General features: G+C 44.1%; 1 protein-coding gene across 12 annotated transcripts in view; it reads left to right on the top strand.

Moving 5' to 3' along the window:
- Nucleotides 1-23242, top strand: part of ERC2 (ELKS/RAB6-interacting/CAST family member 2) — an 861660-nt gene that overhangs the window by 653282 nt on the left and 185136 nt on the right. For all 12 annotated transcript variants that reach the window (XM_015571179.1, XM_015571181.1, XM_015571167.1 and 9 more), the window contains one exon: nucleotides 21485-21619. In XM_015571179.1, the coding sequence (XP_015426665.1) occupies nucleotides 21485-21619 (135 nt within the window). The remainder of the gene's footprint in view (nucleotides 1-21484; nucleotides 21620-23242) is intronic.

Here is a 23242-nt window from a genome sequence, read left to right as displayed (position 1 = left end):
ATTTGTAACATGAAAGAAGTGGACTAAGAGAACTCTAAGCTCCTGTAGTTTTCATAGTCACAGACTATTCCAGCACATTCACAAGTAGCATGTTGAGTACTTGATCTACACCAAGGACTTGGAGGATGCTCAAGCAAATGGCAGTGTTGGCTTTCATGGAGCCTGCTATTGAGTAGGGGGGTGCATTGTTCAATAGGACATTAGCACAGCTATCATTTCTTGAAGAAATGATATTCTAAGCACAATTTTATAGTTTGGCTGTTTTATTACAATCCTTACAAACCAGGTCACAGAGCTGGTGAGTGGTCGAGAAAGATGCTCCGTGCATCTGCCTGTAGGCGTCACACTCTGATCCCCTTTGTTTTCTCATTGCAATGAAGTTGCCATCTTTCCCACCAGGGAGTATCTGAGAAGTCTAGATTTTAAAGGCAGCAGGGAAGAAGGAAGGCTCTGAAGTTTGCTCAACTAATGAATCCTGACTGACCTCCACTTATTAGTATGTGATGGTGGCAGGTCAATGTGCCTTCCTGTAAAATGGGTATGCTGTTTTCTACCTGGCTCACAGAAAAGCATCATCATGAAGGATCTACCCGGAGGGCCGCACAATTGTGCAGGAGGTTGACCTCAGTGCTGAGGTGCAAGGACAGGGCCATCTTATTGTTCCCCACAGGGTAGCACTGTGCTTTGAGGAGGGATGTTCCCAAACTGTCTCTGGTGACAATCCATTGACACAAACCTGCTCCACAGGACTTGTTCCCCAGACCAAAGGAGAAAGAACTTGAGTGGCAATGTTCATAAACAGGCCCCCCTCTGCTGCTTCTCTGGGAGCCAGACCCTGATTTATCCTTGGAGAAAAATAAATAGTGAAGAAGGTACAAACATTGCCTTGAAAGAACCCAGTTCAGAGTGGGTTCAGAAAGCTTCCTTCCAGGAAAGGAGCGTCCAGACCTCCCAGCCCCAGTCTTGCTTGTCCAGACTCCTGGGGGGTCTGCTGGGGCCAGGGTCTTCTGAGGCTTCCCAGATGAGGCCGGGCTTCCAGGGAGAGCCGCGTTCCTGAGCCTTCCCGTGATGCAATCCTCGGTGAGGCCGGGAAACGAAAAGCTGATATTTTGGAGGGGAAGAGCCATCTCCAGGGGACTATTTTTTATGAACCAAAGACACTTAAGTGTTGCTGATTTATCTTAATAGCAGATACTCTGAGCAAGAGTCCCAGTTGCCTCTTTGTGCTTTTGGCAAGGACGGATGAGAAATGGGGTGGAGGAGACCCAATCAGAGCTGGCCAGCCCAAAGTTCAGGAGTCTTAATCTTCCTCGCTCCAAATATGTAACGTAGACTTGTTTCCAAAGCTTTTCAAGTTGCAGGTGGACACCCAGCTTTGGCAAGAGGCAGAGCGGCTTCCAGAACAGTTGTCCTGAGCGGGAGGGGAGAAGCGCCTGCATCTCCCTTGGGTGGTGAGTTCTTTATGCTCAGCCACCACGTTCCCGTTGTGAGGGCGCTGTTTCTGTGTCCAGAAACCTTCTTTGGTCACGTGAAGAGCCCTCCTGCTTGTCACACACATGATTGGGACTCTACAAAGACACCTCTCCTCCTAGTTCCCAGCTGGAATGAGACCACGCTGAACCTAGCGCCTTAGAAGATGGAATATAAATTATGTCCAGGCCATGTTCCGTGTTGTGACATTTGCTAATCCTTATTAGATATGGATAAACTCGCATGGCTTAATTTGGCACATTGACCACTTCTTCAGATTGTCTTTAGGGACTGGAACGGAAATGCACAACTTTGCTGGAATTTTTCTTTTATTTCTCGAGAATGGGACATCGTTTTTTATTGTTAGCTGGTGGAAACTTTTGGTGAATCATGGCCAACTGTGGCTCACCCCCACAGGAAGAAAACATGGCTTTAGCTGAGAACATATTCTTTGAAACAAACCAGAATATTTGATTTTTGAAATATCTTCCCACTTAAAAAAAACAGGCTGTCCAACAAATATTAATGTTCTGAGCAAGACTAAGAGAATTGAGGAAGTCGAAAGCTAGAATTTCTCTCTGAGGAAAATTTTAGAGTGATGTGTGATGCTTTAGTTTAATAATAACTCCACTGAGCATGAAAGAGTCAGCGAGGATGCAGGTACAGCCCCAAGCATTCACTGAGCATCCTTCTCAATCTTGGTCCTCCTTCCTCCAAGCGGAAGGAGCTAGGTGTTGGCTAGAAGTCAGGCATTCCACATTCCTTTCCTGGGTCACCCACATACACATGACCTTGGGCACATCCTGTCCTTTTATTTCCATTTCTGGAGTTTGGTCCAAAAATCTGCTTGACTATAGGTTTTCTCTCTCTCTCTCTCTCTCTCTCTCTCTCTCTCTCTCTCTCTCTCTCCCAAACAGTTTTATGTTGAAAATCATTGTCACGTCTTTTCAATTGCTTGGATTGAAACTATTTTCCTGTTCTCCATTCTTTTTCAGCCTCCCACACAGTTTGGTTGTCAGTGGTGCATGCTCAGTAGTCACCTTTAGGGGACTCAAATCTTGTCAAGTGTGACAAGTCTGATCAGGTGAGGGGTTATTAATCAGTTGTGTTATAGCCGCAAAATTATTTAAGTGAGATTCCAGTTCTGGTCGTAATTGCAGGTTTGCGTTAACAGGTCTGTTTTGCAGTTCTATGAGCAGGAATCCTCTTGGGCAGATCCACCATTACTTCTCCGTGAGGTTTGGGCAGGCGATTTTTCATCGCTGGGGTGGTTTTCAGAAGAGTACTCATATAAAAAAGCCCAATTCTCTCCTCTTAGCCACACCCAATGCTTAGGTTCTGCCGAGAGCAAGGCCCAAAATCATCCCCACGTCTCCTTATGAAATGCTGTTGAAAAACGTTAGTCCCTGTGCACTGCGCACAAAGGCCAAATTACTTCTGGAATGTTCCGTGGAACTCTGGGAATCCAGATAGGGATCAAGGAAGCAGCACAGCATCTGCTCAGTCAGTTGATTGATTTGTAGGAGATTGTTCTCCTTACCTTGAACCAGCTGAAGTTACTTGGATGTCACTTCTAGTGTTCGTTTGTTGATTCACTCGTTTGTTTGTTTATTATATTTTATTTTCTGTGGATCTCAGAGACTGCAAAGGAAAGTTCTGGGAATGCAGGGGTCTCTTCCTCCAGGTAAAGCAATATCCTCCCGGTGGATTGCAGGATGTGAGGGTGTTTCGCAGACCTTTCACAGTGCTGAAATCACAAAGAAAGAGCTTCTGGAACAAACCAACCAAAAACCGCACACTCATTCGGGGGCAGAGCCGGTCTATCTCATGCTGGTTTCCATACCCACTTTACCAAGATCTTTACAGGCAAGAAAGGTTCCCAGTGGAAGAGAGAAAACATGAAAAGGAGGTAGAAGGGGCCCTTTTCTGATCAGCAAGGGCTACTGAGAAGGGAGGGCGTGAAACAGGGACCCTTTCTCAGCTTCAGTGATCCCTGGCACGGAACTCCCAAAGGCTTAGTGCTATGCCCTATCCATTCATAGAGAGAGAAGGTCACAAATGAAAGTGGAAAATAAAAGGAAAGAATAGTTAAAAGGATAGAGATTATTATTTGAACTTCCAGTTCTCACTAGTGTTTCTGGCTATCTCATGGCAAAATTCTCAAAAGCAATTTACATGTATCTTAATTTTCAAAATAGTTATATCAACTGCAGCTAAACTTGGCTGTGCTTTGAATGGCCTGGTGTGCTTCTTCCCCACTTTCATTAAATACCAACTCCAAGGCCAGCCTTTCCACCTGCATGGTCAGTATCTCAGGGGAGAGACACCAGAAGTCAATGGGTCTGATTGATAGCCAGAATTCTGGAGGCACTGATCTAATGAAGGAAGTCATCAACCTCCAAAGGTGGAAATCATTGTGTCACCAAATGCCTCCTCTCTCTCTCTCTCTCTCTCTCTCTCTCTCTCTCTAGACAGCCTTGCAATTCAGAAATGTCAACTGGAAATAAATAGCAAGAATTGGGGTGTCTTTGAGCTGCAATTGTGACAAGAAAAGGTGGTCACAGGACCATGTAGCAGGGTGAGGGCTGGAGTAGAGATAAACCTGTCAGCACAGGGCACACAATGATAATGGGTAAGAGAGACAGTTGGTCAACAGACCCTATTGAGCACGAAGAGGGTCCGAACCCTGGTCCAGGCATTCCAGGGCTATAAAAAGGAATCAGAAGCTACAGACTGTGCTCAGGTACCTGCAGATGCCCTGTGCACAAAACCAGAGAGGTTGAATAATATTTTGCTGGTCATTAAACAGCTATTAAGTGGCCTAACTTTGACCGTTTGACCCAGGCCCTCTGATCCCACTTCTAGTTTTCCTCACTCTCCAGGACACTTTCAGTTATGGAATTTATCTTAATGGGATCCATTTTGTACCCAGCTGTGATGGATGCTGTAGGGCCTGGTTTAGTAGGGAGGGATCCTTTCTGGCTAGGATAGAGATGAATCTGTGTGCCCGTTGGGTTACAGACAGGCCATATTTGGGGAGAGTTTTTATGAAGGAGGCTGGAAGGAGGTAGATTGTTCGGAAGGAAAGGTAGAGTTTGGCCTTACCTGGTGACTGAACTGTTTCTCTCTGACCATGGGGAGCCACTGTGTATTCGGGGGGAGTATGATATGAAAACTGTCAACAGGAAGCAGGTTAAAACCAGCATGTTTTATGAGTGATAAAATGGCTTCTGAGATTCCGTGGCTAGGTCATTTCTACACGTGGAGCTTGCCCTGGGTTGGCTGAGTCGTGGGCACCTTGGGGCTTGTTCTTGTTTTCTGCATTTTAAGAGTAGTTGGTCAGGGATGATCTGGGCCTTTCATTAATGCACCTCCACCCCAGCCATACCGAGGATGAAATAACAGCTTCCTTCAATTATACAGTCTGTGAGACGGGGATCTGCAGTTTCTTTCCTCTGTAGCTCGATTTTCAAATAGTGCCCTGAAAGCTTCAGGAACTGAGAAGTCCTTTGGGCCATTAATGTCAAAATCCCAGAACTAACGGCCCTATTTGCTACCTATTTCCAACTTATGTCTATTCCTAAATAATCATTATTCTTTTAATGGGTTAATTCAGAGAGAGAGAGAGAGAGAGAGAGAGAGAGAGAGAGAGAGAGAGAGAGAGACCACTACCTGATTTTGGGTGCTATTTTCTATTTTTTCTTATTTTGTGGAGTAGGCCTGAAATGTCCCCAGGCACATGCTCTTTCTGAGCCATAATTATGCTTTTAACCTACTCCTTTATGTCTGGGTCCTTAATGTCCAAACTCCTATATAATTACCAAGTTCAGTGTGTGGGAATGAGACAAATATTTTTTGCATGACTTTAGCCTATACATTACTGCAAACACTGTATTATTACAAGATATTTCCTGAACTTGAAGCTGTACTATTAACTCTCTCAACTTGAAAAGACCCAGCAAAGAGATACTCCCAATCTTTGGCCCATGATGCAAAACTCAGATGGACAGTGACTTGATCCAGCTGAGGGCTCTAGGGCTCCTGGGGGAGGACTTGAATTTGGCACCAATGTATTGGTTCTGAGCCTGACAGGGACTTGGGAGCCTCTCCGTTTCCATCCAGCTGTGGTGCACAGCCACGGCCACGGCTCTCACTGCCCTGTGAGGTACTCGCATTCCTCAGTATTTGAAAAGGCCCAGGTTTGTTTACTGCCTCTTCTGGAGGAAGAAGTTACTGTGTGAGCTCACTAGGCTACAGGGAGATTGTTGATGCTGATTGTTCGAGTAACAAGGACTTTAGAGGATCAAGCTGGAGGGAGGAGAGCTGTGGCCTTAAAGCAGGGTTCGTTTAATCCTGGGCTGCTGCAGGTCAACAGGAAAGACCGCGGGAGTCCAAGCACACCAAGGCCAGTCTCAGGAGTCTCTGCCCTGAACTGAAAGGATTTCAACACCATTTCCTTCTAATTTCAGAAATAGTCTGTACTAGTAGCTCAGCATTTTTGTATATGGAGCCAAGAACATTTTTATTGTTTTGTTATTATTTTCTTTCATTGACTATTCAAGAAATGTGGAAAGGAATAAAGGAGAATATAAATTCCATGAAATCCAAGCACCCAGCAATAACCATCAACATTTTGTGTTTATCTTTCTGGGCCTTTCTCACATAATCACGTATGCATGTATACATTTATGTATGTACTAGTATGGAGATATTTATATATATGTGCATGTAGATATTTATATTATTTTGTAGGAACATGTTGTTTTCCTATCATCTACTACTTCCAGGAATTCATCTACATATGTGATACTTTTTCCTTTTAATAAATATAAATATCCATCACTCTTTATTTTTAAGATATTTTTTTTTCGAGAGAGGAAGGGAGAGGGAGAGGGAGAGAGAGAAAAATATCAATGTTAGAGTGAAACATTGATTGCTGCCTCCTGCACACCCCCTACTGGAGATCGTGCTCACAGTCTGGGCATGTGCCCTGACTGGGAATCAAACCGGCAACCTTCCTGGTCGATGCCGAACCAACTGAGCCACCCAGCCAGGGCAGAATATCTATCACTCTCAAATGGCTTCTGAGGATTCTATTTTTAGGAATAATGGATATTCAGTAACTTGTTAAACAAAATCCAGCTGTATGGACCTTTTATTTACTTCTCATTAATTGCTACTGGGATCGGCATCCCAGTGAAGGTCTTTTTATCTTTTCCATCCCTGTGTACCGGTCCAGCTTTCTTTTCAGGAGGAGGTTGCTGGACCCCAGGGCGTGCATAGTTTGAGTTTTAGTACATAGTGCCAAATCGCCCTTGAGAAAACGTATTCCAGTTCACCATCCTGCCAACAGGATGAAAGCATCTGAAGAACAGGGAAATTAACTTTCCATTTTCGTAGCTTTCCTGAATTTTACCTGCCTCCAGAACTTTGCCTCTAAATGTCTAAGCAACAAATGCACTCATGAAGCTGCAATAAAATCAGCAATTGCCGAGATCCTCTATTTGTTCACTAAAATTAAGTAATGTTGAGCTCACTTTGTCTTTTCATGAGGTTAATGTAGGGCGGGGCAGGGGATGGCTGGCTGAGGCACAGGCACGGGGGCTTCCGCTAGGCATCGGACACAACAAATTCACACACACACATATTTTTTATTCATTTTCTTTTACCAAATAGAGAGATTTGGACTGAATGGTGGTTCAGCAAGATGGGTTTATAGTGGATTGAAAACCTCCATCCTAGCAGGTTGACTAGGGAATCCTGTCCCCTCGTGGAGAGGTTGCCAGAGGCATTGTGCTCTGTCCTTCCGGAATGAGCACAGACCCTATTACAGTTGAACAGCACAGATGTTAGGGGTGCTGACTCCAGGGCGGTAGAAAAATTTGTGCAGAACCTTTGGCTCCCCTAAAAACTTAGCCACATCTGCCCCTCAGTGTCCACAGGGAGCTGGATCCAGGACCCCCACAAATGACAAGAGGTGCGGATGCTGAAGTCCCTGTATAAATGGTGTAGAAGGATGCATACAGCGGACCCTCTGTATCCTGGTAAACGGAAAACACTCCTTTTGATTCTCAGTTGGTTTGAATCCATGGATACCAAGCCCAGAGATAGGGAGGGACGCCTGTATATTTACGGGGGAAATCGGCATATAAGTGAACCAGTGCAGTTCAAACCCGTGTTGTTCAAAGGTCAACTGTATATGCAGCCTTAGAAAGTGTGATGCTTCAAAGCTGAGGTTATAAAACAATGGGAGACATCATTAGAACTGAGAAATACCTCAGCAGAATGGAACGGTAAACCCAAATTTAGTTAGGATAAGTCTAAAGTAAATATGCAGTAAGGAAAAGAATGAAACTTATACTTAAAATTAAAATTCTGGAGTGTGTGTGTGAATGGCTGGAAAACTGGCCACCAGGTCATGCATTTAATTAATTGAATATCTAACAACGAGTCATCGAGGCACAGCAGATGCTAAGAAATCAATGCAGGGTGAAGTATGTTAATTATTGTGAAGTTGTGTTTAGTGCAGGGAAGGATACATGTAAAGATTTGCATTCAGACCCTGTTTAGGGAATTATTCTCTAAGAGAAGCCCTGACACATTGCGATGACCCCATATGTGATGGGGTCCAGAGCGGGGACTAGGAGAAGTGGAGAATGACCAGTCAAGAGAATATAATGGTTAGGCTAGATAAGCTGGAGATCATGGGCATAGCTGTACTTAAATGTCTCAAAACCTGGGCACCTTCAACAAGGCAGAATTAGGATAGGTAGATTGAGAGTGCAGCCAAAGCTCAAAATATGTCAGTTAGGGCCATTTCATGCATGTCTCATAAGCGGTTAAGTTTTCCTTCTCCTGTGATAATGCGTCCACCAGGACAGCTGCACAGGAAGTCCTGTTTGGGTAAGAAGGCTGAGGAGGTTCTTTCCACCAACACACGCATGTTGAGTGGCATTTACAGGCTCAATACTCTCCCATGAATGACCCAGGCTTTGAAAAAAAAACAAAAACCTTTTGCAGAGAAGTAAAGCATAATTTTACTTCTCCCGCTAATGGTTCACCTATAACCACCACCTGCTAGGGCTGTGGCACCAAAGGAAAGGGCTGGCTCTGTTGCATCACAGCACACCAAGGAGCTCCCGCTTCTCTCCTTCTCTCTCCCGCTGCAGTGACATTTCAGATGTTAATGTGTTCCATTGATCGAGGCCTCTTCAAATCTGTCCAGTCTGTACACAGTTTCCTGTTTCCACTTAGCCTGCTTTTACTTGCTCTCTTCCCACTTTTACTCAGGTCCTTCTCTTCCCTAAAGCAGCTCAGTGCTCTATCTATACAATTATTCTCACGCACAGTAAGGAAAAAACCTCCCACGCCTTCCCCCTCCCAGATGGACTAAAGGACATTAAAGGAGACTCACAAATAGTGAAATGGAAATGGCCAATAAATGACTGAAAAGATGCTCAGTCTCAAATTATAACTGGGGAAATGTGAATGGGTTGCAGTATTCCATGTATCGGATTTTTGAAGATTAAAGAATTTGAATAGACTCCATGTTGGCACAGTATAAGGGAAGAGGCGCAGACTGGAAGTTGGCCAGCATTTTTGAAGGGAAATTTGGTGATATCTTTCAAAGTTTAAAATATGTATACTCTATCCAGGGAACTCTCCCAAATCTCTTTATTTAGCACATTATAGAAAGACCTATTATATGTTTAAGCATCCATCCTTGTTGAAAACAAGTTCATGAGGACAGGCAAAGCTTTCCTTTGGGGAAGTGTTCTCTGAAGCATTGTTGGAATAATGAAAAATTGGAAATGACCTAAGTGTCCATCATTCATTCACTCATTCATTCATTCATTTATTCAATAAACATTAACTATGTGCCAGACAATGTTTTAGGTGCTTGGGATACATCTTTGAACAAAATAAACAAAGAGGCCCTGGCCAGTTAGTTCAGCTGGTTAGAGCATCACCCCGATATGCCAAGGTTGTGGGTTCAATCCCCAGTGAGGGCACATACAACCAATGAATGCATAAATAAGTGGAACAACAAATCAATAAAAAAAATTTCTTCCTCTCTTTCTCTCTCTCTAAAATCAATTAAAAAAATAAACAAAGTTTCCTGCCTACTATTTTAGTACATCAGACTTATAAATAATGAGAATATATGCATAGACTGGAATAATATGTATCCATTAAAAATGAGGTAGTCAAACAGGATCTTGATATGGAAAGATGTCTGAGACATATTAGACATTTCATTTTTAAAGGTGTGTGTGTGTGTGTGTGTGTGTGTGTGTGTCTGTGTGTGTGTGTGTGTCTGTGCTTGACTATGCATAAGATTTTCCAGAAAGACTGGGAGAAAATCTTAACAATGAGAGTGGCTATTGGGATGGAAGGAAAGGGAATAACTTTTTTATTAAATAAAGTATTTTGTACTATTTAATATTTCATAGATAGGATGTATGCTTTTTAGAATGAAAAACTTATTGGTGTTATAGATAGAAGAAGAAACATAAAGTTAAATCAGTACTTCTGGTAGAGAACCAAGGCTCCTATCTGAAAGAAAATGGAAAATTCCGTAACTTATCTGTAGGCATTGAGACCAAAATGATTAGGTGTTTGATGCTGTTCAGACAGCAAGATGGAAATGAATACCACAGTGTTTTGGAATGCAATGTGAAAGGCATGAGGTGGGCTTGGTGTTCCTGGTCGTGGGCAGGTGGACTTGTCTGCGCATACCAATCAAATGGGAAGACAGCCAGGGGCAGGGGAGGGCCGGACCTGACTCATAGGCAGGTATCTGGGGCTTTCTCTTGGGTTTGTGACCAACCTTTAGCCCCTTGGAGCCTCAGGCTCTCCTGTGAAATAGGGAGCTTGGATTCATTTGTTTTAAGGTGTGGCCTAGAACCAACACGGTGTGCATCTGGGCCATTCTAGCCAATCCTCATTTGTAGGAGAGAGACTTGAGATAGTCCCTGAAATCCTCAGGAGTCTTTGAGAAAATCACCTCAACTTCTCCTAGTGCTCTGAAGAAACATATTTCATATCTGTTTTTGTGCAGATTCAAATGTAAATACATTTGGATGTTTTGTACTTAATGCTGTTTCAACTGCAGGGTCATAGAAAATGAGGCTTTTTGGATTCTACCTTAAGCAGGAAACCAAGAGAAATTGATTTTCAACGTGTATCCATTGATGAATTTAATCTGATATGTTGGGAAGGGGTGAAAAAGCAGTGTGATTCAACACACTGGGCATTTCCAGATGGAATTCGAATCTAATTTCATCCTTTCTGACACTTGGATTTCTGTCAGCTCCCCATGCCCAAGGGTCCCACTTTGCCTCTTCTTGGGGTGAGTTCTCAGAGGAGAAGTGGTGGTGAATGATATATCTGTCTTGTTTGTGTGTCTCCGGAGGGTCATGGAGATCTTCCATCCAGAGTGGAATAGGTGGGCAGACTTTCCTTCCCTGTAGAACCGACCTGGTCCTAGGTTCTCCCATTAAAAGCCAGTAAAGGCACGGAAATCCAAGCACAGGGAGGGCGGCACGGCCAGCAGCCCACGGAGAAGGTAGACAGGCACCCGGGAGAATGTTTCATAGATTTGGTATTTGGGACACTCCACTGCCATTTCTCTCTTCCCATTTGTTTTTCAACTGATTGGAAAAGGACTAATGAGGGTGTTTACATTTTCTCCAATTGTTTCACCCAAGTGTGAAAGCAGCTGGGAGAGGGGTTTGTTCTCTGTCCAGGGCCCTCGCTGTCTCTCCTGTCTGCCTCTCACTCCCCCAGCTGCCAGGCCCCCTCCTTCCTGCCAAACCTCCGCTCATGGTCTCACCGCCCCTCTCCCTGGGGTTCTCTCAGTGCTGCGGGGCCAGCAGCCCCACCACATGTTTTGCATTGCTCACACCCTCCTGTCTCTCCCGATTTTGTTGTCATTTGTTTGTTTTGAGGGAGGTGAGGTGCCGAGGAGGTCTTGGATTTGTGCCCTTCCACTCAGCTTCAGAACTGGGAGCAGGCCCAGGTTTCACTGGCCCCATTTCCATGCTGAGGTCGCAGCCCCAGAGGGAGAACGTCCTCCTGGCCTCGGACAGTTCCAGCTCAGGCCCATTCATTCTCCCTGGGCTGCTCTGAATGTCCGGTCTCTGCTGTTTGCAAGGCCATTCCCAGTTGCTTAGCTCTTTCCTTCTGATGAGTGTCTCAAGCTTCCGTCGCTTTGAGAACCACCATCACAATGCTTTCCATGCCCTATGACATACTTTCTATGCATGCTCAGATGTGCTCATTCTAATTTATTCAAATACATTGACAGTCAATCCATAGTTATTAAAAGTTCGCTTATTGCCTGTGAATCAGTCCAGGTATGTGGACACTTCTCTTCCTAGCCATGACTCTCTGTGTCCCTTCCTGAGGTGCTGCTGGGCTACCAACTGCTTTAAGTTCTCCGATGAGTAGGCATCCACATTGTCAGTGTCCAGCAGCCCATTCTGTTAGGCCATACCCTGCGGTGTTTTGTTTTGTTTTAATTCATTGTCTGAGGAGATGATTTGGTGATACCAGCTCTGGCTAGGCCAGTGTAGTAAACATTTATTGAGGGTACCAATGGAATGAATGAAGAACTTTCCTTCCCTTGTCAGCCCAGTTTTAGAGCTGAATTCCAATGCTCACAAACAGCCTTCTCTCCTTCCTTCTTACCTCCTCTCTTAAAAAAAAAAAAATGTTTTTATTGATTTCAGAAAAGAAGGGAGACAGAGAGCCAGAGAAACATCAATAATGAGAATCATTGATTGGCTACCTCATGCATGCCCCACACTGGGGATTGGGCCCACTACCTGGGCATGTGCCTTGATTGGGAATCGAACCATAACCTCTTGATTCATAGGTCTATGCTTAACCACTGATCACGCCAGCTGAACTCTTACCTCCTCTCTTTTCTTTTTTCTTCTTTTTCCTCCCTCCCTTAGTCCCTCCTTTCCTATCTTCTTGGCCTCCCCCTTTTCCTTTCTTTTTTTCCCCTTTTAGTTAAAAAGTTGGGATTTGATTTTGAAGCTCCCTTTCTAAAGAAGCTCCTTATAAACCATGCTCAGAACGTACCCTCGGTTGTTGGGAGAGTCTGGGACTTTTTCAGAGACCCGCTATTGACTCTCCGAGTTGAAACAGTTTAGACTCCACATAAAATATGTGTTGTTTACCCAGGCTCTTCATGCTCTGCATACTGTTACAGTCCTTGAAGAGCTTGTCAGTGACAAGTAAGATAAATGGATGAAGAGGACTTTACAAGTGTTTAAAAGCTAAGTATAGCATGTGCTGCCCACTACTTAATTAAACAGACCTGTGCTTAACTGAGTAACTTTGGGGTGGAAACTTCTGGGGCCTTCCCTTCCCCCAGACCCCACCATCATGAGGTGTGCAGGATGTTAGAAAGTCCTTGTTTGTCTGATTCCTGATGTGTTCGAAACTGTCTCGTTGGTTGGAGCATTCAAAATCAATGTGGATGGCAGTAATGACGATTGAGTTTGTATCAGGAGAGGTCACCAACTTCGACTTCCTTGGGATTTGATCAAGATTTATAATGTGTCTGAGTTCCATCCTTTTCACATCGCATTTTAAAATCAAAGTGAGCTTCTTCTCTTCTCAGCTCCAACTGGTGTCACTGTCCAGAGAGTCGGGGCCCATTTCCAGATCAATCTTACTGTTTTTTTATGAGGGGTTAATCTTTATGAATCTGAGCACCAGGGCACAGTAGTTAATTAGGAAGCTTTGGAATGATAGTCCCAAATCTGCTAGGAGTGTGATCTTTGGCAAGTTTCTTTCCAAGCCTCAGTGTCTTCATCTCTACAGCAGGGTAATAACAGCCTCTGTGTAGGGCTGATATTCGGGGCAGATATTTTTGAGTCACTCTTGGTTCTTAGGAGCTTCTGCCTCTGTCATAACAGCTATTAAAGATTCTGACGATAGCCCTCTCCAGCCTACATCACAGGGTTGGTGGGACTGACTCCCTGAGATGACAGGATGAAGGGCTGTCATTGGTTGTTATTGTTGATGTTTGCAGGTTGCTCCCTCTCACAGTGCCAGTCTTCATTCTGCCACTATTCGAGATCCTAATCTCCACACTAATCAGCAGAGTACATAGAATTCTCTCTATAAATAACTCCCCTCCCCACCACCATGGTTTGCGCTGGCTGATTGCACAACAGAAGTGGTGATGCCCCTGGTGACAGGTATTGTCCATCACCCCTTGTGGAATTCCTCAGGTTTCTAACGTGGCACCAGGAAGTTGTTTACCAGAAACATTTTTTCCCCTGATTTTATCAGAGGAAGGAAGGAAGGAAGGAAGGAAGGAAAGAAGGAAAGAAGGAAGGAAGGAAGGAAGAGGGAAGGAAAGAAGGGAAGAAGGGAGGGAGGGAGGGAGGGAGGAAGAAAACCTCCACAAAATGTGAAGTCAGGAATAAGAACAGCAGACCAGTATCTATCCATATGGAGTTTGGTTCATGCTAAAGACACTATACCCTATCTCTCCCATTTACCTCTGTTTCAGGGACAGAGACTCATAGAAAAGTAGTTCATTCTGAGTCTCAGAGTGAACATTTGGCAGAAAAAGAATTAGGGCCAGGCCTCTGTCACTTCCCTAAGGAGAGATCTGTCTCTGAAGGTGATGGGAAATTTCAAGAGCTGAGCATGGAAAGGCCTGGTAGTCACAGGAATGTTAGTCCGATACAAAAGTTAGGCACAAGCTTGTCCATCATTCAACAAGGGTTTGAGCTGGGATTCCCACAAAAACAAATCCAGAGACAACAATTTGGAGCAGGTGGTTTATTTGGGTAGTGGTCCCAAGAAGCATGGTGAAAAAATGGAGAAGTGAGACAGGGAAGGGAAAGGTAAAGAAAGGAACACTGTGGGCAGGTTTCTGTTATTGCCAATAGGCCTGCACCCTGCTGAGGGCCTACTGGGACATTCCAGAACACACTGTAGCGTTTTCCCAGTAGGAGCGAGGATGCTGGTTATTTATTCCTTACCTCCCTCCCTCACATCAAGAGTTGCTCTGAGGACGTGAGCTCCCCATCGCTTCTGGTCTGCCCTGTTCCCTTGCCAAGCCTGCACCTGAGATGGGAAGACAGCAGCACATCTGAGAGTCTCTGTTCAAGCTGCAGGTGGCCTCCAGGGTAGAACAAGGGGCTGTGGAGAGGCACCGACATTCTCTGTAACAATTAAAATAAAATAAGGCTACATAAAGAGTAGGTACAAAAATAGCAGCCGAACCCTCCTTGGTGACCTACTAATTTTCTGTCTATAAATAAGGACTAAGGGAGGTGCCTTCAACAAAGCTGGGAGGCAGAGTTCCATCAATGTTCTGTTTGGTTGTAGAACTGATCGGCTGACTGAGTTGGGAGAGGTCAGATGAATTTTTGAAACGGGGCTGATGCAAAAGCAGTAGATTGTGTAGATATCTGTGAAAGCATAAATGTCAAGAGACTGGTGTATTTTTCCCAGAAATGTCATAGTTTGACAAGTGTGAGCATATGAGTATATGGCTGTGGCTGTCCTAAATTCCTTCCAAAATGACCCAAGTTGATAAGTGCTTTTGAGAAATAAGAAAGCGAATGATCCCAAATATGTTTTCTGCTCTTTCCACATCCAATAAAGCAATGAAGAAAGCAGCATAGCTACACACACACACACACACACACACACACACACACACACACCATATTGACCTGGGTTTCCTTTCAAGGTGATTAGAAAGTGAGTTTACCATGGCATCTTCCCAGCCCACTTTTCCTTATACCCATATCCACGCCAACTTTCAAATCTTAGGTCACGGGGCACCTGACCCATGGAGACATTGGATTCCCCTGTCCTCAGCGAGGAGGAGATTCCTCTTGCCTCTAGACATTCATGTAAACTAGGGGTGAGGAACCCTTTTACTGCTAAGGGCCATTTGGATATTTATAACATCATTTGCTTACTATAATTTACTTAATATATAAATTTATGTTGCTATCAACAAAGCTCCTACATTTATTGAATTTCGAGTCCCGCCTACTGTTGTCTTGGCAGGGCCAGACCAAATGCTTTTGCGGGCCTTATATGGCCCGTGGGCCAGACATTCCCCACCCCTGATGCAAACCAGTCCCTTCCCTCTTGATTTCCTTCCCATATTGTGTTGTAGTCAGTCCTCTGATAATTCATATCACATTGTAGGACTGTGCAGCCAGAAACCTGGATTTAAGTCCTGTCCTTTAACTTACTAGCTGAGCAATCATGGGTTTGGTTTCCTCATAAGAATGGCTACCTCAAAGGCAAGGATTTGACAAAAGCATACTGGTCAAGCACTTAGCCTGGCACAAATTGCACTTTGTGGTTGCGGAAGTTCAGTGAGTGTTGAATGAATTTCTGCGCAGTGTCCTCAGTAGGATCTTTTCCATTAGTGATTCTTACTCTCATATAGACCCCAACGTGGCATATTCTCCTGATAGCTGCTTTATCCTCCCACTTCATCCTCCAAGAGTGGCCCAAGCCTTGGAACCCAGGCCCACTCTGTTATGATTCATTGCCCTGTGGGCCTGGTGATGTTCAGGAAATCCCTCCCTTCCTCATTGTCGCTTGTTATCTGGTTTCTCCATCTTTTACTCAGAGATAAGAACTGTTGACCTTGCTCTGAATTAGCAAAAATAAGATCAGTAGAATAGTTCTGGACTATTTTGGATATTTCTGGAAAGAAAGAGGGAGAAAAGAAAATCTGATAGAGTAAAGTGTAATTGCTATTGTATGGTATTATCTCCATATCCCATAGCAACAGATCTTATATATTTTTTCTTATTTAAAACCACATTCATGAAGGTTTTATTGTTAACTTGATCCAGATGACTGATCAAAGCATAGTTTGTTATTGCCACCTTGCTAAAATATTTTAAAGGCAGTTTTAATATTACACTTTTATAGCTACATATTGCCATTAAGCTATTGAGTCTATTACTAGTCAATCAAGGATTTTCATTTTGTTTCAAGGGCTCCTTGGATAAACTCTTCAGAAATGTCAAGAGAGATGAAATATATGGCACCTTTTCACAGATGGTGTTCATCAGGATTTTCGTTAATGGAGAAAGTTTCAGTTTTCCATGGTTGACTTTGGTGCTAACAAAAGTGTTCTAGTGGCCCCTGCTCTTTCAAAGGCTAGGGCATAGTAAGGAAATGAACCCCATAACACCTCCAAACCCTTCATTATTAATGAGACAAGAAACTGGGGACATCATGGAGTATCTCACTGGATCCATTTTACTAAAGAATGGAATATTTCTTGAAAAAGAACATTTATCTTGCTCTCCCCATGTCTAAGAACAACAACAACCAAAAACAAATATACAACAGGGAAAGTTAAACTATGACATGGGGGGTCACATAGTCAACTGGCCCATCATAGACCCTAATTGTGTATTTTTTCTTTCATTTGTTCCAAAGCAGTCTATGCCCTTTCCATTCATTTCTTCATCCAATCCTACATATATTCAACACACACTTATTACTACTAATACACCTGACTCTGGGTTAGATGTTGAGTACGAGAGTAATTCGGCGTAGTGTTTGCCTCGAGAGATTTTCAACCTAGTGATAGAGGAAGCCAAGAAAGCACATGATTATTTACCGTTCATTGAGGTAAGTGCTGTGATGAGTGAGAGGTGGAAGGAGGGCACAGGATTCTGGGAGGGCAGTGGATGAGCACTCACTCCCTTTTGAGGCAGGCTTGGGGAAGGCATTGCTGGAAGTGATGGTGTCGAAGCTAAGAGCAGAAGAACTGAAGGGTATAATACAGGTGAAGGTAGAGGATGACAACATGACAGAACAGAAACCACATGTCCCAGGGCCTGGGAGAGGGGATGAGTGATGAGGCTGGGAAGTGAACGGGGGTCACCCCCCAAGAGCCTTGTAAGCTGTAGAGGAGCTGGGCTCTTTTCCTGAGGCCGTGGGAGCCTGTGAGGAGCTTGAAGCCAAGGAGTCAGTGGGTCTGAGGTCACTCTGGCTCCAGATTGCGCTCGATGGAAAGCAAGAGTCCAGCAGGAGAGCTGTTAGGATCCCATTGCCCTGGAGAAATAAGGTGGCGCCTGGAAGAAAAGGGAAGTAGAAAATGAAATCTGATTAGATTGGTTTCAGCAGCCATGACATAATATCGTAAAACCAATAAACACAGTTAGCCAAAAGCAAAAGTGTCAGGTCAGCCATTGGGTAGACACTGGAAAGGAAATAAAAACGGGCTTCAGTGGATTGCTAAGTGAGTCCATGAGTTCCCAAGTGCAGAGCAGGGGGAAGCTACCCTCTCCAACTTTATATTAGTTTTCCTGGGAATGCAATTGTGCCTGCCCGGATTTACTGTGTAAGGCTTTGTGGTAGGCACCTCGTGTTAGCTGATGGCTACAGGGATATGAACCATTATGCATGGAATCACCCAGTAAACGTGTCTGAAGTTATTTGAATGAATAATATCCTTGGTCCAAAGCTTGCTACACTTTTCTTCAATGTTCACCTCTTCCCCACCCCGCCTACCCCACTTCAGCCTTTAGGGAGCCTTATTCATGGCTTCCTATCCTTCCTGACCATTCTTGGTGTGTTAGGAAACAAGTACAGTTGGATAGTAATGAAGATAGGGAGTGTAGATTTAAAAAATTAAAGGAGCTTCATTTCTAATCTGACAATTAAGCAAGCAGGATTGGTCAAACTTTGTTACAGAAGAAAAACTAGCAACCAGCCTGTAAGAAATCGCTCACAGTTTAGGGGATATGTTACAAGCAAGATAAATAAAAGTAGTCTAGAGTATCAGGCCAAACTCTCATTTTTCATCTCCGTTTCACACTCTTCTCTTTCAGCCCAGACTAATCAAAAGAAGCCTCTTCCGCTCACAATTGCTCTGTGTACATTTCCCCCAGATCTGGTATTCACATGAACAATGTGGTTTATTTATATTTCAGCACCAAATTGGAAAGATGACATCATTCATTTACAGTCTTTATCCCATGACATGCCTACTCTCCAACACCTCATTTCAGCAGACACATTTAGGGCTGCATATAGCATCTTGTTTAGCTTGTACATTCTTTTATGGGATACAGTTCAAAGGTAGGGAACTTTAGGCTTGTCACTGGTAAGAAAATAATCTCATAAAATCACAGGAGCTTCCCCAAAGGATAAGAACATTATGATATTTACAATAGCCATTATTATTTGTTCATTTAGGCTCCATCGTTCATTCTTGGGCAAGTCCCTTCCTTATTGGCCAGAGCAGATCTTATAGCTCCCTTTAGGCCCCAGAATTCTATTGGAAGACACAATTCCAGATTTATTAGTTCACAAGTTCAAAAGTCACAGGCTCCTGACAATACTGGAATTTTAGGTGTGAACGCAGAATTTCAGCATCTCCGGTACCAAGGTTGGCCAAATAAGGGAGATCTGGGAAAGCTCAGGACTTAGTTGGCAACTGACCTTCTACTAGTATTTCTCACAAGACGTGCCTTGTCCATTGGGTCTTCTGATACAGTCAGTGGGTGAGTGAAGGACAGACATGCTATCAGCTGCCAAAGGTTGCCTGGGACTTCCAATTTAATTGTTAGGTGGATCTTTCCCTCTAATTTTATTAATTTCATCCATATAATGCATTTTTTACATCTACTCTGGGGCCATTCAAATATTGTACACATTTTAAAAAAACGGAATGCGTGAATCATGAGACATTCTTTGGCAGGTAGAACTGGGATGTGAGGTGTTTCCAAGACTTAACAGAATCGAAACATTTATGGGAAGCGGTTTCTACCTGTTCAGCTGTTTGCCATTTTTGCTAACAGCGGGGCAAGGGGACAAGCCTAACGATTCAGAATTGGAGGGCCCAGAAAACCTCCAAGCCCTATGTCAAGAAAGAGTCTCTGGGGGCTGAAATCGATGCCTTGATTTTCTAGCTGCAGAGGAAGAGAGTAATAATATGTCCCAGGAAAGTTTTGAGGGTAAGTTAGATTGTGGGTGGAAAAAACTACAAGAATACACTGTGTGAGGTCCAGAATTATTATCAGAGCATTATTTATATCACATAATAAAATTCCCACTAGTTGGCAGTTCTGCCAACCTCTGACGTCCAGCTCTCTTAAAGTGCTGATGGCTGGTCGTCATCTCAAGCTACCAGTGAGATTGTTAGGTGATTCATGAGAGAGCCTCCCCTCTCAGTGACCTCCTCTGGCTGAAACAAGGGTGCAGCTTGCCTCTAGAGCAGGGGTGGGCAAACTTTTTGACTCGAGGGCCACAATGGGTTCTTAAACTGGACCGGAGGGCCGGAACAAAAGCATGGATGGAGTGTTTGTGTGAACTAATATAAATTCAAAGTAAACATCATTACATAAAAGGGTACGGTCTTTTTTTTCAATAGTTTTATTCATTTCAAACGGGCTGGATCCGGCCCGCGGGCCGTAGTTTGCCCACGGCTTCTCTAGAGTGACAGCATCCCTCAGAGTCATGCCCCCTCCTTTCCTTCAGCCAGGCATTACAGCAACAGGCATAGCATCTCTACACTTCCCTGGGCTAGATTCTGGGGAGAGGCAGACGAGAGAAACAGCCCGAGTCTACCAACAGATGGATAGATAAGTCTGTGGGTACACAATGGTGGCAAGTAGGAGGCACACATCACTTGGCCTCAAGGTTGGGTTCAGGAAAAGGCTGTGAGTTAGCCAGACACACAAGTTAGAGGTGAGGGAAGATGTCTGTGGGAGGTGTCTCAGGCAAAGGAAACACGGATCAAGAAGGAGAAGTGGTGCCCTGGCCAGTGTGGCTCAGTTGCTTGGGCGTCATCCTATGCACCTAATGGTTGCTGGTATGATTCCCAGTCAGGGCACATGCCGGGGTTATGGGCTCCATCCCCAGTGGAAACAGGCAGGAGGCAGCTGGTGGTTGTTTCTCTCTTTCTCTCCCTCTCCCTTCCTCTCTCTCTGTAAAGAGCAATAAAAAAATAGTTTTTAAAAAAGAAGTGCCTTACAGTAAACAACAACAACAATAATAATAGCAGCATTTGCCTTTTTCACAAGTCCCTATTGTGCCAGGTTCATCATAGAGAAGGCGGCACTCTCCCTCCCATTTTAGAGTTGAGGAAATTGAGTCCTAGGAATAGTTAACTCAAATAAACCATCAGAGAAGTGCGGCAGGACTTGAATCCAGTTAGTCTTATCTCTAAACCCATCTTTGTAAGCTTTCTGGGTTAGCTATTTTTATCTACCTTTTAGGCATTTTTCTAGATTCTGTGACCCTGTTAGGTCAATTCATCGCTGGTATGTTATTGCCCTGCATAGTGAAACAAGACAATAAAACAATCCTGTGGCCCTGGGGGTTTCACGGTGACACCTGGGGCTTGCCTTCTGTGCCAACCATAGTGGGGAGTAAATTGCAGTGGTCAGTTCTTCTCCATCTACTGTGGTCCTTTTGCCCAATTTCCCCCTGCCTGCCCAGAGTGCTCTTTTTCGCCAGAAGTCATCATAGCAACAAACCATCTCCATTAGTATTTTTGCATTCGGCAGCTCTTGAGTGGATTTCCTGCCTTGTCTCTCAAGACCATTGTTTGTCTGTGGCTCCATGTCTCCACCCAGTCCTCTCCCATCTTTCCATGCAGGGCTTCCTTGTCTTGCTTGCTCTAGAGCGTAGGATGTGATTGTTGGCAGTCTGTGGTGGCAAGCTTACTCTGGGTCTCTGTGAGCGCTTGACAACGTAAAACAAAGCACCTTTGGACGAGTTCATCCTTTCCCCCTTTAAACCACGTGGGAAAGTACAGTTACATCTACAAATGCAGATCCAAGGGACAGGCAGCATCAGGGGTGTGACAAAGCCTCTTTCACCAAAGCGTGATGCATTCCTTTTAAGTCTCAATGTGCCTGCAAATGAAAACTTGTGGATTAGGGGCAAAGGGAGCCCTCTAGGTGCTATAATGATGCCCTGGGTGTCTTTGGCTGGGCTTCTCGCTCCTGACAGAGTCTCCCCTGGCTTTTGCTCTGCACAGACCCAGAACAGGATGAAGCTGATGGCGGACAACTACGATGAGGATCACCACTACCACCACCACCACCACCACCACCACCACCACCGGTCTCCTGGGAGGTCGCAGCATTCTAATCACAGGCCCTCTCCCGACCAGGTCAGTTCCCTTGCATTTACCTCCAGGACCCCTTCTCCCCTTTGGATATTTTAAGATAAAATAAATCATCCTCGAGAAATAATAAACAGCATAAAGTGATACGTTCTTTGAACTGAAACTAATAGCTTTGGTATTTATTTCCATCACTCAAGGAATCTAAATGTTTTCCTTTCTCCTTCCTCCTCAAGGTTTTGTCTGTTCTTGTTTATGTTATGCATTTTCTTGCCTGCCCTCCTTTCTTCTTTCATAGACACGCAGCCTATTGCCAGCTTCGTATCTACTGGTGGTTACTTCGGAATGTCTTTTTCAGTTTTAAGAGAAAGCACTTTGTTTCCATGAACTCGGCAACCAGAGAGGCCTTGAGTTTGCTGAGCAGTTTCCTAGAAAATTCCTTAGTGATGCAAAGTAGCAGTGGGGTGAAATGACATGAAGAGAAATTTGTGTTGCTTGCCCTTCAACCAGTGACGTCACAGGGTCTGGTTCCTCTGACTTGGACCCCGTCTTCTCCCTTGACTCAGTAAAGCAAGTGAAAGATGGATTGACAAATACAAGAATCTCCTGTGATTTTTAAACTATTTTGTATTCACCCACCAAATGCAAAAATCATTTACAGCATTTAGTATTAAAACTCTTGAAGGTGAGTTTCATGGAAATGATTAAATTTGATGCAGGATGATAGAGTCAATATTAGCAGTATTTCCACCTTGATTGTATTAGGACCTTCCCTTTATGATCCTGGCATAACTTAGATGGTAATTTCACGAGGGTTGGAGGCAGAGGTAATGGGATAGAAGCATCTCAACAAGTGTGAATGCCTTTGTTATGTATTTTTAAATATGTTAGGGATGGACTTGTTGGAATGACCTGTGCGAAGAGGGTTTTAATTGTTTGTTGGAGGAAAGGATGCTTGATATACTCCCAAAGCTTTGTGGGGGTTTTTCAGATGGCTATGTTTTATTCTCACTTCATACCACTCGCATCCCAAAAGAGAAGTTAAGATTACAAGTGTCCAAGATATTTTACCAGGACCACAACTCCAGGGGGAGCCATTTGTATAGTTTACAACATATAAAGGGCTCCCTAGGGCTTGTAGTGAGGTAGCTCCAGCAGGGAGGTCCCCTAACCCCAATCCAAGGTTGGCCCCACCCTGGTACTGGGAACCATTTGCCCTCATACTGTTCTTGTTTATGTTATGCATGTTCTTTCCTCCCTTCTTTCTTCTTTCGTAGATACACAGCCTATTGCTGGCTCAGTGTCTGCTGGTGGGTTACTCTGGAATGTCTTTTTCAGAACACCTGCAGAAGGTGTTCACACACAGGGCTTGTCAGTTTCTGAGGCCAAGTACAGAAAGGCGCCAGTGCATATCATTAGCTAGAAATGGTTCTCAATTTGGAGATCAGCAAAGTGGAAAGGGATATTATTTTTCTGTCATTATCTTGTATAACTGTGGTTTTAGTTTGATTTGGTTTTATTTATTCATTTCCCATCCCTCACAACCACCACCACCCTCACTTGCCCCAGTATAACTGGCATCCTGCTAACCACATCTCTTCATTCTCATTCCTGGTCTCTACACTTTGCTCCTCAACCTTCCCCCATGAAGGTGAGTGTGAGGTTTTATTG

This window comes from Myotis davidii, unplaced genomic scaffold (genome assembly GCF_000327345.1).
Source record: "Myotis davidii unplaced genomic scaffold, ASM32734v1 scaffold111, whole genome shotgun sequence".
Classification (NCBI taxonomy): domain Eukaryota; kingdom Metazoa; phylum Chordata; class Mammalia; order Chiroptera; family Vespertilionidae; genus Myotis; species Myotis davidii.
Note: the sequence above shows the minus strand (reverse complement) of the source record. Positions and strands in the feature narration are given on the sequence as shown.